Source organism: Melanaphis sacchari, unplaced genomic scaffold (assembly GCF_002803265.2).
Source record: "Melanaphis sacchari strain LSU unplaced genomic scaffold, SCAv2.0 Contig23_pilon_pilon, whole genome shotgun sequence".
NCBI lineage: Eukaryota > Metazoa > Arthropoda > Insecta > Hemiptera > Aphididae > Melanaphis > Melanaphis sacchari.
The window spans coordinates 4,592,495-4,613,069 of record NW_020271114.1 but is presented as its reverse complement, the minus strand read 5'-3'; the positions used below and the strand labels follow the sequence as shown (position 1 = coordinate 4,613,069).

Below are 20,575 nucleotides of genomic sequence, written 5' to 3'. Positions count from 1 at the left end.
CATTTAAACAGATGACGCCCCCGAAAAACGTCTCGATTATCGAAAATATGTTTAGAGTTAAGACATCGGTATCATGCTATAATTCTATGTGCATCTATATTGCTTGACAAAACTCAAATTTAAATCAACTGTCGCGTGAATTTTTTATTTAGTACAACCAATCTTCACGACTGAATCTTATCGTTCGATATGATTGAAGAAAATTTTTTTGCTCATTCCTTCAGACTTAGAAATTAGTAAACAAAATAAGTACATTATATAAACTATATTAATAAATAATGACTATAATGATTAAAATATATGAGTACATTTAATAGTTTAATTATAATAATAAAATAAATTATTAATAACGTTAAAAATGAGTATATTAATTTATCAATGGATATAAAAATAAATTTAAAAAAAAACTAACATTTTATGTATTATTAATATTATTTGTTTTATGAATTTTTTTTAGCCATTGAGGTTTTTTTTATATATGAATTACACAATTACATCAAGATGTAAGATAAAGAAAAACCTGTAATAATGTTGGTTATCATCAGGGCTGTAAATTTCATGCACTAAAAAGGTATTAAATATGCATGGATTTATGGACTAAGAAATTGCGAAATATACACTTAAATAAAATTTTATTAAAAATGCTTTTTACTAACAATCTAAGACCATAACGGGTAAAGTGTCCAGATATAAAATACAAAAATAAAGGAATAATTTTTTTTATACTTAAGTACTTACTAAAATAAAACATCTATTTTTATAAAATATCATGTCTTCTTTAAATGAATACAAAATTCTGCGGGCAATAAAACTTGGAATTTACCTCACGCCCGTTTTTCATGTATACGGGAGAAGAAAAAGTAGGTATAGTACTTGAATAATTTCTGTAGACCAAATTGCACAGTCCCCGTGCCACTTCAAAATGTGATATTAAGCGTGAAGAGTAATTTTTCATTGATTAGATCGTTATAATGTGTGTGTTAAACCTTAAACCTAAATTCAATGGCAGTTCATTGTGTATTATGAAAAAACAATTTTTGACTATCTACCTACATTATTTAAGTTTAACAAAAAACACATAATCTAACCTAATACTTTGTATGTAACACACAATTTATACACACAGTTTTATCGATGAATAAAATTAATGACAAATTATAATATTATTATTTAAAAATACTATACAAAAAGGACAGTAATAATTTATTTTGATATGAGAAGTGAATGTAACGTTGTTATCTAAATCAAAACTCTTGCTCGGCAAGTCTGTAGAGTGTAGACGAGAGCTTATTGTTGTCTAACCAATCAGATCCGATCGATATATAGCACATACATGTATATAATATAATATAATCACTTATTATTTCCAGTCATTGGATTTAATTTTTTACAGTACGCGCCTTTTGCCAAAATCACAATAGAATAGGTGTCCGTGATTCGCGTGCAATTGCAGTGTTATTTATTACATGAATAATAAAGAAGTCACGTAAATTTGTTTTACTTACAACCAAAATAGTCCAAAAAATTTATTTTTGGCTATTTCAAATCTATTTTATAATTGAACGGCGTAAAAATTAAAAATGATAACTTAAAATGATGACATAAAATGTTTTGATACTGAATGCAATTGTTATTTTTTTAATGCAATTTCGGAATATTTTTAACACTATACATAAATTATAATATATATCAATTTTAGCGTTTTTTTGACCTCTAATTATACAATATATTACCTATATGCGGTACGTATATTTATACACGAGGAATTATAACAGATACGTCATTTAGCAAAGTGAGTATTTGCATCTTTAATTTTGTAAAACTCCTTTGGCCTGTTAAAGTCAAACATAAGCACATATATGTATTGTTAGTATTTTAAATTTCGTATATTATTTTTTCTTCAACTAAATTTTTGTTATGGTCTAATAAATTGACCAGGAGAAAATTTAAAACAGTAATCTATTAGGTATATTGTAAAGAATAATAAAAATTTTAATTTTACACGACGCGCACGATTTTGTTGTTTGTATAAATAGCAACTACTGGAACATTAATAAAATCATTAAATTGTATTCTTATAAGATATCACAAAAGTCGATAATAATATCCCTACAAAACATAAAAAATAATGTCTAATTATTGTTTATATTTTATATCTTATCGACTGCCTAAACTACACATATACTTATAGTATACCGAGTGTGTGACGTGTACTATATACCTACAGCTATAACTTATTCATATTAATGGTTGGTAATGATTTAAAAATGGCCCGCAAACATTTGAACACCAACTACTGAAAAGCTGAAATGACGCCCCCGAACTATCTATTCTTGTTACAGTTGGTACCTATAATTTGGGTGTTGGCCGATTACGTCAGTATGGATTGTGTAGGTACAGGCGACAGCGGACGGCGTTGCACGGTGGTCGCTGAAAGAAGTTGCTACACATACTGATATTATTATTATTTGCAAGTGACTAAAGTCGTACGATTGTAACGAGTAGTTCATTAAACGTGTTACGAAAAACTATATTATTATAATAATCAAAATAATTATATTGTTGTATTATTAATATTATTATAGTGGGCGTGAGGAACGTCGAGAGTGCGAAACGCATTTAGTGAAATACTAAAATGCTTTAGTAATATTAATAATATGAAAATATTATTTTTATTATTATGAAAGTACAATACCGCAGTAATACTGTACCTAACACGAATGCCTATAGCTATTAATGGTTATAAGTTATAATTAATAGTACTATTACATTATTATATGTGTCTGTATCCCTGCGTAAAAGTTTAACACTATGAAACCGAAGCAAATCAATTATAACTAAAATGAAAAATTGCCATTTGTCCATTTAAACGTGTTTAACAACCCGACTTTATAAACCTATTGACCTCAGACCTAGTTGATCTCATTTCAGAAAAGCAATCATTGTATCCACCTTGATAGTTGATTTGTCGTAAATATCAGTAATGAAATAATGATAAAAATAATGTTTAAAAAAAAATTCATTATTTTATTGAAGTTATCGAACATAATTCAATATTAATCATATCGGATAACCAGTTATTTACGATTCGTGCAAAAAATGTGTATATAATATTGCATATAATATATACGGGTACTAAATAAAATATCTATAGTTTATTTTATTGATCGATCATTAACTTTATCCATGAGAACAACACAATAAAACAATATTCTTCTGAGTTCTGATCCATAAATCACGACAGACGAATACTTCGAGCTACGGTAGATATTGCACACCAATGTCGTTTATACGCACCTATATTTTTTTCCGTCTCATTTTATAAAATTATTTGTTTAAGCCCCTTTAAGCAAGAAATATTTTTAATACTTTAATTTTAATATATTACTAGACATCGTTTTAGTAATTATTACTATTTAACGTCAACAGTTTATATTATTCTTAATGCATATTATATAGGTACTTAGACGCGCGTGATCCAAATTAAATTTATAGCTTCCGCAAAATAAATAAAATAACTCCGTATACCTTGAACCGAATACCTGTGTTATTGCTAATAAATAAAGCAGTCAAACGAGAAATTCGCCATAAAAACGCCTACTATAATCGTTTGTCTCGCTCGATCGGTGAACGGAATATTTAATTTTTTCAAACCGTCATCGTCTAAAATGCCACTCAAAGTCGCAATTTGTCAGCTGATAATATCTGTGGCAAATTGTCTTATTGACAGTACCAGTGGCGGATCTAGAGGGGTTATGGGGTCATAACTTCCCCTTCCACCCCTCAGAAATCAAACTCATTAGGGAACTTATGCGAGTACAAAATATTACTTTTTTTCAATTTGATTATTGATTTATCATTAATTATACTGTAGCTTAATGCAGTCATGGCTACGCGACGATTAATAAAACGGCACTGGTCAACCGAAAATCAAAGAACACCAATTAAAAATGGTCTCACACATTGGATATAGATTATTTATAATATTTTAATGTAACCATTTTTAAAAGATTATTTGTGTTATCGGTGCTTATTTCAAAATCGTTTCATCATTATAAGTTATATTTTTCTAATATTTTTTCATTTCATTTTTATGTGAACGAACATCAGAATGTTCGATAAATTATTTAAACAAAGACGAATCAAGTTTAAAGATTATATATAAAATATGTATAACACTTTTTTTATGATTATGTCTAGCATATATTTAACTGAACTCAAACTATTCTGACCAATTATAAACAAAGGAATTGAGTGGTTGGCCAAACAAAAATATAATATATTAAAAAATATTTACCAAAAAACAAAACAAAATTCACAGATTAAGATCTTTTAATAACTATTATGAATTTAAGGCTATCAAGTTAATGATTAAAAAAAAACTTAAAAATGAATTTAAAATCTCAAAAAATCAGTATAAAATGCACTGTATACCTAAGCATATATATATATATATGACTCATAATTTTATTTAAAAATATAAAAATCTCCCAATTGTAAAATATTTTAACGATATTATTAACGAAATATGGCATGTGTACAAATCATAATATAAAATATTTATAAAGCTAAAATAAAAAAATTTTTCATAAAATATAACATATGTAAAAATTTGGCAAAAGTTATAAAAATATTAAAAAGGTATTGAAAAATTAAAAATAATTTAAAGCCACAAAAAGACGCGATACATTAAAAATGTCTAATAATGCAAAAAATATTTTAACACAATTCAATTATTGTATTAGGAAAGCTATGTTTTATACTAAGTCAAATATAATGTATTTTTTCACAAGTCAACAGCCCTAATAATGATAGTTTTCTAATATTCAATTAACTTAAATTTTTATAATGTAATGAGTAATGACTAGAATGATAGACATTTTTATTTCTCTTTAAATTAATTATATTTAAGAAACAAGCCGTTAGAACAAATCAAATTCAACCAACAATTTTATTTGACACACATGTGTCGAAAGGTTCGTCGTCACTATACGTCACTACTAATTTAAATTTTCAATGTAGATGAATAGATAAAACAAATTTCTGCTGCTAGTCGTATGCGACGGGTTGGGCGATGTTTTCGTGCTCGTACTGTAATGAAAATTGAATGTACGAGAGAAATTACTTGGCATCGCAAAGTCATATCTGCGAAAGCCTTCAGTCAACCGCATGGTCTAAACTATATCCTACACTCTCTCTGGACAGAGAATTTAAATGTCTTAAAATCGACGCGTGATCGTTGCACTGTATTTTATATTACAAGTTAGTGCATCGCATAATATTAAATGTTGCAGGTTGTCTAGCAAGCTTCATTGAATTAAAAATAATACGCAGATTCAGAAAATATCAAACTTAAGGTATTGAAGTATTAGTAATACACAAATTTTAAAACTATTATAATATGCAAACAGCAATTATGTATATTGCAATCGAGAAATTACAATCGTTGTGTGAGCAAGGACAGACAAAAAGCGGGAAGTTTACATACCCACACATTAAAATTATTATTTTATTGCTATTTGTACCTATTCGTGATGCTGTGCAGTGCGGAAACAAATGTGTATAAATTCCGATACACATATACAGCGCCTGAAGGGCCGTACATTAATATTGGGTTTCAATATGGATTAATTTCATTTTGGCTGTCAAATAATATACGCTATGAATTATAATATATTATTATATTACTACCTCATGCTGATGATATTTTACTACTCAAAAGTTCATTGAACATGCATTCTGGCTCGCCAGAGTATGGGTATAATGAGATAAAACCTTTTTAATTATTTTTAGAATAATTATGTATATTGAAAAATAAAAATCTTTCTTAAGACAAAAGTATAATTACTATAATGTAATTCTATATATTTTCCGCATAATGCATAACTATGCGCTTATGCGCATAGAAACTATTCGAATAACTACAATAGTAATTAATTTATCCTATATGTATACAACCATAAAAAACCATAACCACAATACAACCACATTGTAATATATGAAATATATGATATTTTGCACATCGACACGATTTGTTTTTTCTAATTAATATAAATATAGAATTTAGAATTTTAATTGAATTCGTTGATATCAAAAAGTTAAATGTAATTCGTAGATAGTTTCAGGCTGACTGTAAAACGTGAGACGATCAATTACACATTTTATATATTCTTTATACTAATAAAAAAAAAATAAAATACCTTATTCATTACTGCCTTCTAGTAAAAAAAAAAAAAAAATTTAATTGCATTATATTCACATATTATTAGCTCAACAGATAATAATGGTTATACCTATGAATGCAATTCTATACAAGAATTTATCTCGAAATAGTTTTTATTGGATTGGTACATTAATTATTAATACCCATTACTTATTAATATTATTATTTAGCTGCCTATAAGAACATAAGACTAATATTAAAATAATTTTTTCATTTGATTAAACTATTTACATATTATTATACCATTATTTCTTTGAAAATATTGTAACTTTTGATTATTTTTTTACCTGCTGTATACAGGAATATGTATTATGTATTGTCATATTGATGTATATTGTATATAGTTGCAAGTAGCTAAATAGTTAAATATAACATTATGTAGCTGCCTTGAATATGTTAGAATGGTGTTTGATTATTATAAGTTTTATTGTACCTATATGATATATTTCAAGTGTTTTATTTTAATTGTTTTTAATGTATTGATCAAAAGAATAATGGAGTTTTTTGTGCTTTAAAACGAATTTCATAACTTATAAGTCGTAACAAATTAACACACCAACATTAAAACATATTTCTACCTATATATCATTAATCTATAATAAATAGACAGTAAGTAAAACCATAAACCGAACTTGGCGTTGTAATTTATTTTATTTGGATTTTTATGGTTTAGTTTAGATGCAATTACTACAGATTTTTACTGCGGAATAATTACTATGGATAATTAATAATAATAATGCGTGCACTGTAAAAAAATAACAGCTGACCGACATATCTAAGTACTTTAAAATGGGGTAAAAAAATGGATTGTTATCTCTATAAGCATAACGGATATTAAATATTCCTATCCACATGGCGTTTTAAAATATACCTACAATACCGGTTGTTGCGAACAATGGGGGGTATCGAGTATATCAGAGCTCAATAATTACAGTGATCTGAATTGATTGTGGAAATCGTTAAAAAAAACAAATCTCTGGCCCATTATACGAGAGCTGGCTGAAAAAACCCGTAATGCCCCGTTGAAATATATATAGGTACTGTGAGACCGCCGCAGCGGCAGTGTTAATATAATGCACATGTATACGTATAAATATATAATAATAATATATTCTATATGTGTGTGTGTATTATGTATAGTAATATAATTGTTTCAACAGTTAGCCTGCGAGGCATGTGGTTCAGTCTAAAAGGTTAAGGCTTTAATGGACCGCCGGGCGCGTGTGTATACGCGAAAAATATTTACTAATGACCAATAGGCAGTAGGTACAGCTATAACGCGTGTGTGACCAATGAAAAAATAGAAATGAATACGTTATGGTCAATTTATTTATATAGAGAATTGTGATAACCTATTACACACATTTTGATTTTGTATTCAGAAGGAAATCATTCGATTATCCCGTCAGCGCGATCAAAAACACCCATCTATTCCAATTTTTGCAATGCGTTAAACAGGAGAAAAAAATTAATCTCTTTGCATGCAACCATCTGCAGTCGATAAAATTTCTAATAAATCAAAATAATATACAATTTTACAACAACTTAATACATGTGCAAGTGTTGCGTCTTGAGCGATGATACATCGTACTAATAGTAAGTTATGGGCATAGGCATAGGCCGATACAGCATGTTGCTGATATTCGGATAAGTATATACATTACCACGGATTTGCACCTCTATATTTACATTTAATATAATATGTATTACTTATTGACAATATAACTACTAATATAAGTGACTATTGTACACTTGCACCACATGGTGTGATTTACCATGAACGGCCTCGGACGAACATCGCAGTTCAACGATCGAAATATCAACATACAGTTATACCTACGAGTATAATATAGTGGTATACAGAATGATTTACCAAGCATGCTCATTCGATTTTTCTTCATTATTACAGTTAATTGCAAAATCTAATGTTTAAAATGTTTAATTATACTTAAAGGTGATATTTACAATTTCTTGTGATAATTTATACTACTTAAAAGTTATAGAGTGTGCTGTGATGATAAAAACTCTTCTTTCTTGCTATGAATTATTTAGCAGAACATTTCTCTAAAAGTTGTGACATAAGAATAAAAATATAATTTTCAAACTAGTAGTTTTTGAGTTAATTGTGTGTGATAAGGATAAAAGTTCGTGATCATGTGAGTTTTGAAGATAATATTATAAAATAATATTACATAAAATGTTAATAATTCATTTTAATCTATCAATATTCAAAATTGATAAATTATAATAAATACTAGATTCAATAATATTACCATCATTTTATTAAGTTTTTATAAAAACATTGTTAAAACTTTTATCTTTATTATAATATTATATACATTTTAATGACTGAAATACTGTTAGTTTAAATTTTTAATTAGGTACATTATTATTAAAAAAAAAATTATCTACTGAATAATTTACAATAAAAAATAAGGGGAGAACTCACTCGAAAAACAAAACTTTGTATACCTTCCTCCATTAATTTCATGATATACTTTAATTATTAGTTTTATTTACAGACACTTTTAGAATTTTTAAAATTTTTTTTTTTTTTTGATAACTATTAATAAAAATATTTAAGCTCGATCAAAAATCTAACACAAAATTCCTGATAGTTTTTACTTATAGCGATTTAAAAAAAAAAATCAAAAATACATAAGCACAATTTTTTATAAGCTTTTAAAGTTAATATATTTGTACAAAACTCTTAAATCATGAAAAGATTTTACAAATCATTTATTAGTTAAAAATGTTTAAATTTTCAAATTTAATAGCTAAGACTTAAAAATGTAATAAAATATTCCTCATTATTTGTTTTTACAGAAACATATCTTACGAGTTTGAAACAAACATAAAGCAAAACAATTTTTTATAATTATTTCAAATTAATTTTTTTATAAAATTAAATATTTAAGCAAAAATGACGATTTTAGTTTTTTTTTTTTTTTTTAATTGAAAAAATATTATTCGTAGGGACTTAAGAGTTTTTTGTTTTTTTTTTTTTTTTTATTTAGTATACTCTATCCATAAACAATTGAATTTTCAAAATAATTAAATTAATTTTAATTTATTTACACTGCAAACCTACTAATATTTCACACCGTCCTACGGTGGATATATGTCTATCAGAAAGTTAAGTTAGGTTAGGTATACAGTGTACATATTTACTTACAAGTTGAATACTAATTACAAATAGCAAGGCTATACACAGCATTGGCGGCGGTCTATGTCCCACATAATTCGTAATGGACATCGACGGAGGAATGCCACAGTTGTTTCGAAAATAATGATAATAGTATAAAATTTTCGTTAATATATTCATTTCTGTAATACATTAAATGGGCTCTAGGAAGACCCGGCCAGGCCGTATGATAATAATATGTAATGTAATAATATTACGCGCTAACGTCGTGCGGTCTGCACGAACCATAGACGACCTCCCGGCAGCTTGACGGATTGCAGGTCAAAAGGTGTCGCCCATATATTTTTATTGAGTTATGTATTATACAGAGACCTACATATATACATATAATGGATTACAAAAACAAATGTATTACGCAAAACTGGCAAATGATTTCATTTTGATACCTCTGACACTATGCACTATTATACATATAACAGTATAGCAATAGTGTATGGATATAATATTATTTGATACTATATGCATAAGAGTACATTATTGTATATTAGTCGTGTTTGCATGCGACCGACAACGCCACTGCACTTAGGTTTTGAATTTTTTTTTTTTGTTATTTTCTTGAGCAAACCGAGATATAAGAATTATTACTTTCTAAACACTTATTACGCTACACATTTAAAACACGCGCAAACAAATCATACGTTATGTGTATATTTACATGTCCTACTCCGGTGTTACTATAATACATTACATAGTCCTAAAACATTTGTACTTCGTGTGCACCGGTTAATAACAATTTATTACCCGTAAATGTATGTAATTATTCTAATTACTGATTATCCTCGCGGTGTGCATTACTCTCTCTCTCTAATATGTAAATGACTTAAAACGCGTAAATCTTAATGGATAGTCGTATAGCCTGACAGTGGGTAACTTAACCGCGGTAGTTCTTACATTGTACTCTAATAAGTATTTATATTTATATATGATCATAAAATGGGCAGATATAAGGATATTATATTAACGTTGCGTTTTTATGATGACCACGTGTGTAGCTTCAATAAAGCTTTTACGTGGATTGATTAATCAACTCTTAATAGAACAGTATAAAAAATAAAACCGAGAAAGTTTATAGCACTATTAGTTTTTAACAATTAGTAATTTATACTTTATTGATATATAATAGTAATGTGTGAGAGACTGAACAAATCTTTGTCAATAACAAATCACATAGGTGTCTATAATATAATATAATATAATAAGTGCCACTTGTATAATAACTATTATTTATTACAATAAAATTTCATATAATAATACTAGTAACTATTATTAACTTTTAAATCAATACCGAATGCGATTTTTAATTTACTTTTTTGTAGACATGATAAATTTTTAAAAATATTTTGGATCATTTTAAGCTAGAATCGAAAGCATAGAAATTAGAAATTTTGGACTATTTTAATTTTTTTTTAATTATGTTGATAAATCTTTTTTCTAAGACGAAAATCTTGAAAATATAATACATAGTTCTTCATAATATATATTCTTTTGCTATTAAAAGTATCAAAAATACTCGTACATAGTGACAATCATTGTGTTTATTTTCATAAGTGTTCAAAATTAAAATGATAAATTCGGTAAAATCTCGACAATTTGCAAACTATTATATTATAATAAAAAATTCATTAAACTAACAACTAAGGCACAACAATTTGATGCAAAGTTATTCTTTTAAATTTTTATTATACCATAAATAATTTATAATACACAATATTTTTTTTATAGACATTTGGAGTTCAAATTTCCATAAAATTAGATATTTAAATAAATAAATTACGATTTTAATAATTTTGTTTCAATTAAAACCATTTTACCATTAAGTACTATTAATAATATTATCCAACCTTAATATTCTCAATACAATTTAAAAAATATTTAGACTAATTTTAATCTATTAACACCACGACCCTGTCCACATAATATTAACGTATACTAATACGTTTCATAAGATTCACATTGAAGTTAATAAAAATAATTTGGAATATAAGATGCGAAAAAAATACTTTGATATACCATATTAATAATAAAATAAAAATTACTCATAGTACTATAAAAAAATATAAATTATTCTTAAAAATTAAGGCAAACGTCAGACAAATTTCCGTTTAGAATCGATCTAATGTTTTATCATTTAATATAAATTTAACAAATCTATTACAGTGACCTTCTCAATGATGAGGTTTACTCACTCAAAAGTCAAAACCTGTACAATTGAACGACTTCTCCTGTTTTTTGTGTAATTTTTGAACACATCGATAGAACTGTTATGATAATTCGTAACCTTATTTATTAAATTATTTCTAAATCAGCTGCTAGATGATATTTAATATGTGACATAACTTTAACCTAACCTATGCCAATACTAAATATGCTATATTTTAGTCTTTTCATGAAATTGTCCATCATAAAACAAGTATTAAATCTGTGGATATATATTCTAATAAATAATTTACAGGAATTGAATATGCCATTTACATAATAAAACTGTTAAGAACGCTGGATAATACAATACGTATAGTATAAATTAATAAACGATGCCATTTAAATTAAATTATAAATACGGTTTGTTCTTAAAACTGTAAGTAGCTTTCTATTATAATGCTATATGATTTACGCTAAAGTAATTTTTTTCAATGATAAACTTTAGTGTTAAAAAATTGATTTCTACGGACTGATCAAATATTAAGAATAAATTAATCCATTTTCTCCACCATTAATGTTTAATACACATTGCTTTTAGTATAAATAACTTAAATCAATATACACTTGAATATTAAAAAAATACATTATTGCTAACATTTTTATTGAATCTTCATAATACTACATCTATATGTATCATACACAATTGTATATTTAATTATAATATTATGTAAATTATAATTTTTAATTTATTAGTTATTGATGTAAATAAAAAAAATATAACGTTTTCACATTATTTTTATTTTCACGGTATTTCCAAACTTTGTAATATTATATTTTATAATTTTATGAAGGATTAATATATTATGCTGTTTACACTATATTGTATTTATGTGATAAATTTATCAAAACAGCCGCAAAACTATTTCATATGTAACTTATAATTAACATTAGGTACGCTTTTATTTATTATTATTTTTATAAAAATTTTAAACGTATGCGTTAACTATTCAATTTAAATTATAATTATTATTTAGATCAACTGCGATAATAATTGACCCAACAAACGATTTCAAAAATACTGGGTCAATATTAAAATTATATTATTACTGTTATTATTATTATGCGCGTTTAATTAAATTATTAAAGTTGCGGTTTTGAAGTGTTTAAACGCTTGAAATACCTATCTATTAAACAACTGAACCTGTTGCATCATAACACGATTAAGACAGCATATCAAAAATTAGATACTCAGTGATTTAAGACCTGCATAACTGCGTAAGAAATAATATTTTATTAAATGAAGGGCCTTGCTCGAGTATCATTCATTAATTTCACAATAACTTGTTTTTTTATTATCATTAATATTGATAAACCTAAGTGGCTAAATGTTTTCAGAATAATTATTTATAGGTAATATCCAATCTAAACATTGAAAATTTACTTAGCTATAAAAATAATACTTATTGCAAATAATTTGTAAGGTACCTAACGTACTCCTGGATTAGGTGTAATAAATATTATAATATTAACATTACAAATTATAAATTCATAATATTAATTACCACTGACATTTTATAATATTTTAATAGCTTCATAATCTACCTATTTGATTAGATAACATTTTTGACCCTTGTGAGCATGGCATGTTATTAATCGACTTATACATTGTATGAACAAATCAATTATCCAACGCAAGAATAAAATTAATTGTAAGAACATAACACAGAGTTAATTGCTTAATTTGACGAATTCATCTTAAAAATACAAACTATATACCTAGTTATCAACTTAAAACGTGTTTTATTTTTGTAATATATAAAATAAAATAAAAACCACATAAACTTTATGAATTATATAATTAATTTAATTGTAAATACAATTATTGTTTAATAATAAAGAAATACTAACACATTAATATACCAGATACCTGTTTTTACTGACTATACCTAACTATACCTAATAATCTATAATAAAGCGCACGTGACTTTAATGCTCGGTAAGTATGTTAGCAATTGTTATGGCGTATTTTTTTTTTTTTAACTTTTGAAGTCTTAAGAAGTCCATTTAGTCTAGATACGAAATAAACCAATACAATTGTAAAACTAAATTCAATTAAAAATGAAGATATATATATTTTTTTAGTTGGTCGTAAATTAAAATTCAAGTGTTATTTGGATGAAAACAAAATTTAAAAAAAAAAATTATTACAAAAAATGTAACAAAAAATGATAAATACATTTAAAAAAAAAAAAACAGGGGAAAGCACTCTACCGTATAGTAGGTTTCGAATATCTTACATCATCATTGAGTAGGTCATTGTATTGGATGTGTTTGAAAATATGGAATTCAATAATAAATCACTGCATACAAAAACGATTCTGATCAAGGAAGATATATCAACCTCTATTTCTAAAGATATTTTATAAAATTTATTTGTATCACTATATTATAATTTATTTTTTTATTTTAAATATAGTGGGTTGAACTATTTTTTTCCAAAAACATTGCACATCAATGTACCTAATAATTATTACTATATTATAAGTATCAATGTAGCATATATTATTGTTATTAACTCACAAGTTAATACCAATGTACAGTAGTAAATTGATTTCGACATGAATAATATTTTATTAATAAATAATATATTATGTTATATTATACGAACTATATAACTATATATACAACTGGCTTCATTTAGTCAGCGTATAACATTGATGAATTATTAGTAATTATTATTCGCCTTGAAATTAGTCGAATTTGTGGCACTTAAAGTAGGACAAAAAATATGAATCACTATTATTGAGTACCTATACCTCCTATTAATGAGAATTAAAAATATAACGTTTAGTAAAAATAAAAATAAAAAAACGTTTCAGAATTTCAATCATAGTCAACCTACATTTTGAGTAAACCTTCGATCAAAGTTCAAGGATAACGGATAAGGTTGTCAATAATATAATATTAATATTTTGTTAATTTTTAAGTGCATATAAACCGAAGTTATATCTAGAATAGTATGGTACAGAGCAACAGTGCTTTATACCACACATACCAATACTCTGACCACCCAACTATTTTACTGCTGACTAATCTACCAGGTGTACTATACGATGTACGTCCTTCCCTATGCGTGATATATTTATATGAAATATTTTTTTTTAGTGGTGTGTTTTATTTTCCGGAAATACTTAATTAGAAATTAAATCCCCTTAGCACACATTGATTTATTCCGATTAAAAAAATATACAACTTCTTATATTCTTTTCGTTTTACGCCAATTTAATCACTGAATACATAATTAAATTAATATTAATTTGAATATTAAATATTTTAAATAGTACCATGTAATTATTTAATATTATGCGTTCATAATTTTTTACTAGCGATATTATACTCAGCATCCGGGTGGATTACATTATAGTGTAACATACTGCAGTAAACGATATCAACGTCACTGGCGATATGTCGATATACTAACAATTTATTTAAATACGGTTTTTACATAATTAAACACCGATAAAAATTGAACATAAGATTATACTTTAATCTATTGAATATACGTATTTTTTTATGTAATATTAATGTATTAATATGTGAAACAATTTCAATCCATTTCAATTCATTATGAATAATTTTTTTTTTAATACATTTATAAATTTAACTTAAATATTATTCTATAATAATGCATTAAATATAACACTTGCAATCTAATGAATACAAACAATCAATATACTAGGCGCTTATTATTTTGTACATTATCATAAACCTGATTACGAATTACCAGATAATTTATATATTTATTTATATGCAAATAAGTATAAAGTAGATACAGTTTATAGATGAATATCCAAGTAAATTACGTAGTTCCGTTTGAAACGTTATCGAGTAAAACTACAGACGCGTGGCTTTCGCTCGTGGATTTTTAGATGAGCAGTTATGTAATGATAGTAGTAAAACCCATAAAACGAAAATGGGTAATGATGATAATTATACATTTTTTTTTTTTTTTAAATGTCGATAGTTTACTGATACTATACATTTGTATAGTATACCGAGCGAAATATAATTTCAGAATTGTGCACTAGAAAGCCATTGTAACATGTAACAGATATACTCTTCTCGAAATTTACAAATTAATTATGCCTATACAAAAAAAAAACCATGAACTCATTAAATAACGTTACCCGTAGAAATCGCGACGAAAAAGTTCATGTTGGAATGTATGTTTAAAACACGGTAAGCGTCCAACAACCGAGGAGAATATGTATTGCAAATAACCTAAAATATATTGGTAAGGATAGTGTTGGCAAACATATAGCCAGAGAGATTTCGTTCGTGAAAATCTAGAAACTGACTGTAGTGATTTCTTATCTTATAAAAGAAAATTATTTTTTTTACGTAATAGCTACGTTAAATATACAGGTACAATAGGTAGCCGGTATAGGTACATACTAAATTCAAAAATGTATTTTGAAAATCTCGAGTCTAAATAATAATAAATATATACATATTTTCAATATCTTAAGACTTGATTAGTACGGATTTCGTATTTATGGTAGGTATATTAATAAATAAAAAAAAAACGACTTACGCGCAGCTGAATTTGTAGTCGACAGTAACGCCGTGAACGAGCACAGCGTCAGCAGAAACAGCACCGGCACCGGAGCCTTTAAGTGTTTGACGACGTTGTCCATCGTTGTCTCCGTCGCCGTTATTATTTTCGATGCTTACAGAACTACTATAGGTACACTCAATGGTATATACCTTGTAAACCTATATTACGGGGCGCACTACATGACCCGCGGTGTTCCCACGGGTAGTCTTGCGATCGCTGCCGACGGCATTACGTCAAGTCCTACAATACCCACAAAACGATCTCGTTGCCGCGCGGGTCCCTACAATAAACGTGTGATAAAAAAACGGAAAACGAAAAACCGTTCGAATCGGACGTCGATAAAAAAGATAAAAATAAAAATAATATACTTTATTCGTTGTGCACGTTTACAAACACGTTACTGGTTAAAACCACCGTCGTACTTCGACGGGCGTGCGTCGCGAACGAACCGTGTTGACGAACTGTGTGTTCGCTGTTTACGTGGTGGACCCGGAGGTAGCGCGTAGTCGGGTCTGCGTTGTTGCAGTCTGTGAGCGCGCGAGCTGGGAGAAAGTCGACTCGGTGCGTGCCGCCGCCGCCGCCGCCGCCCGGTTCGAGTCTTCGGCGGTGGCGACAGTGAAAGTGTACAATGTACGTATTATAATATAATTATTATATTGTGACGGTGGTTTGTTTAGAGCCGAAACAAGGTCGCGCGCCCATCAGCCGACCTGTGAAATGTACGAAAATGTTGTGGGTACCTACTTGCAGCGTACGCGTACCCGCGGCGTTATATTCCGCTTGTTCGTAATAATGCACGTGTTTACGTATATATGTATAATATGATATCGGCTGTTATTATTTTTTATTTTCAATTCTTTTAAATCGACATATTATGCGCGGATATAGTATAAGCGGCGTACAAAATGCAACGATTATTGTCCAACAATAATAATAATATATTGTCTTGTGTTTATCATAATTCACTCACGATATATATATACGAACACGAGTCAATACCACTAAGATGTGCATACATGATATACGTGTACGATAATATATCGACGGACTATCGTCGAAACGATTATAATTTATAACAATAACGTCGCTAATGCACGAGATTTTAATAATACTATGTGTCTGAGCGTTTCTAAATAGTACCATAATATATATCTGCAGTCTGCACTACTAATTGCTGTATTCCTCTCTCTCTTTCTCTCTCTCTCTGGCGTAACGTGACCTGCCTTAATACATTACAATATTGTTCTATATCACACCGTTTTACCAACCAAAACACCGACACCCAATCCTGATTACAACGAATTAGTAAGGACGCATCTGAATTTATTAATTATATACCAATGCTCATATTATTATAATTATAATAGCGTGTCGTAACAGTTTTTGACACGGTGTTTATCGAAAACCCATTTGTAATATAGAAATATGAACAATTGATATTCGTCTTATTCATTTTGTAAAGCAGAATTAAAGAGCTCGCTGTAAAGACCAAACAAATGCACTTTTTAACAGAATTAAATAGAGGGAAAAAAATCCTTGCAAATTGGTGAAACGACCAGATTAGTTGATTTAGATTAGTCTGCTGTATATTACACAAGTATAGTTTATACAGTAAATGGACTTATTTGGTTTCTATTTTTTTTTTAGTGTAACCTAGAATCGTGCAAGACCAGACTTATCTTATTTTGTCTGCAACAAACATTGGTCATATTTTAACATGATAATAGTAAATATTATGAGTATTATGCATACATTCTACAACTTGCTTAATGACAATTATAGTTTTGTTTCATTTAAAAATAAATGACTAATTTTTTCATGAAAAAATAAATAAATATTATATTATGGGGAAAAAACCAGAAAGTACCTATATGCGGGTCAAGTTCGTTACATTTTTATAAAATACATATATGTAAAACATAGATGAATCAACAATATCCATACACGTTCAATAGGTACTTTTCATATAATTCAAAATAACAAGTAGGTAAGTACTACTAAGTACGTATAATATTTAAACCATAAAAGTGATTTTAGATCACCCTGAAAATTTTAAAAAAGTAGACTAGTGTAGTTTTTGCAATAAGCCTGTCTTCGTTTATTCAAATTAAGATATTAGGTAAACCACTGAATAACATAAATAAACTATTATTATTATTCCTTAGGAATTAATAAACTATAACCATTCCTAAGGAATAGCCAATACATTACATTACTTAATTTGTTAGAATAGATCAATAACAATTTACAGATCATTAGAGTAATACTACACAAATACATAGCATAATTATTTTAATCTGAAAATGTAACACCTCGACGGATAATAATGTAGAATTTAGCATAGATTTTAAGCTAAGGAGTTATAAATCTGAAATCACCAAAAAACATAAAACTTCTATTGCAATAAGTTTAAATTTATAAGAACTCAAGCAGAGCAAAACTTAGTTTTACGTGAAAGGATATCAATAATAATTAATTTGTAATAACAAAATTATTTCATACTGGCAAGGTTATGAGCTTCAGTGCCTCGCCTATTATCATTTATCATGCGCCATTAAATTAATGTATTTACAGTCATATTCAGAATTGATTTGTATCAAATAATACCGAGTTGTATATTAAAAAAGTGCATGTATAGTTGGTAATTTGGTATAAGATAAAAAAAACTAGATTAATCTGATTTTTGATAAATAGATTAGGTAACTTAACAAAATTAATTTTCTATTTTATGATCGTATATATGTACGGAAAACAAACTGTATGCATGTATGTACTGTAAGCAGTATCGCAGAAAATAAAATTATGATGATAAAAAACCCTGACTGGCAAACAACAGTTTCAGCACAAGTCTACTAGTCAATAGTACCTACCTTTTTCGTGACCTTACAGATAATTACACAACACCTGTACAAAATAAATACTATACAACATAATGCATTTAAGTATAACATAAATAATAGGTACTTAGTATAATATTATATCTATAGTTATCTAGTTACTACTTACTTAGATATTTTGAAGTGATTACTATAAAATATATAATTTTATCTAACGCCATGAAACAAATTTTCCATACCACCTACATGTGTAAAATTGAAAAATAATGAGTTCATATATTATAGTGTTTTATAATCATAATAATAATAATAATAATACTGCAAATTATTCGTGTTAATATTATGGCAAGTGATTATATAAAGTAGTTATGGATTGATAATAGACATACGATTTATAACAGATATAATTATTTACAATATTAATTATTAATATTTGATCGTAATCAATGTTTAATAGTTACCTATAATAATTGCAAAAATATTTATTTTAACAATAAATCTTAAATGTTTAAAGTTAAAATGATTAAATTATTTACTTATTTTTATTTTTGAATTATATAAGTAGCTTATATTTTATGTTATAAGTAGGTAATAACCCAAGGCCTATCTAAACTTAATTGCACTTAAACCTTTTACCTTTATTAGGTACGATTATACATAGGTATATGGTTTTTTTTTTATTATTAAAATAAAGTTTTCCTGACAAGGTCATCTAAACTTAATGTGATAAGAATATAATTTTTGACGTTATAAAACAATAGATAGCAATAATTATGTACAAAAATGTACAATAATTGGGGGAGAGGGAGACTTATAATACGCAGATGTCAGTTGTAATAAATTGTTGTAAAGATATAATAGCTATAACAATTATAACAATAAGATTATAAGAATTATGTAACAATAATAAAAGTCGTATAAGTAGTGGCACTAATAATAAAAAATAAATACAATAGTGTTATTTTTTTGATATAGTTATATATTTTTAATTATTTTTATTATTATAACCATTATTGTGTAAGAAAATGATAGGGTCATCTTTGTTTGAGCTGACAAAGAGCATATTGTTGCTTAAATGATAATATTGCACGCGGTTTACATGTTTTAGTTTGTAACTATTAAATTTTAAAGATGTATAAGTCTTAGATCAATGAAATGTGAATAACACAGCTGTGTTATTTGAAGAGTTTAGAATAATTTTCATCCTGCAAAACTGAATTTTGCATGTATATTGAAAAATTGTCAGTAATTATATACAAGTGTCACTGGATCTTGAATAAGCAATAGTATAGTCAGTGTATAAAAATTTTCTCACTTTTATGTTTCTTGTGGTTGGAGCCGTTTATGCGAACGGGAAAACAACGAGAAGAGAAAAACAATTTAATTAGATTAAAAATTACAGACGAGATTTTTTTAGCGTTTTTAGTTTGTATAGAAGGCAATTGTGTCAGATAACTCAGATGCGATCAAGGGCTTGCGCTACATCTAAAAATACTGCACCGGTACGGAGTTTCATTTTCGAAACTATCATCTATTTATTCGGTTAGACTGAG

At 27.1% G+C, this 20,575-nt stretch overlaps 1 protein-coding gene across 1 annotated transcript in view; it reads right to left on the bottom strand.

Moving 5' to 3' along the window:
• LOC112594564 (dual oxidase) overlaps positions 1-16,689 on the bottom strand; it is a 46,434-nt gene extending 29,745 nt beyond the window's left edge. The window contains exon 1 of the mRNA XM_025339405.1: positions 16,162-16,689. Within this exon, the coding sequence (XP_025195190.1) occupies positions 16,162-16,264 (103 nt within the window). The 5' untranslated portion in view covers positions 16,265-16,689. The remainder of the gene's footprint in view (positions 1-16,161) is intronic.
• Between the last annotated feature and the right edge of the window lie 3,886 nt (positions 16,690-20,575).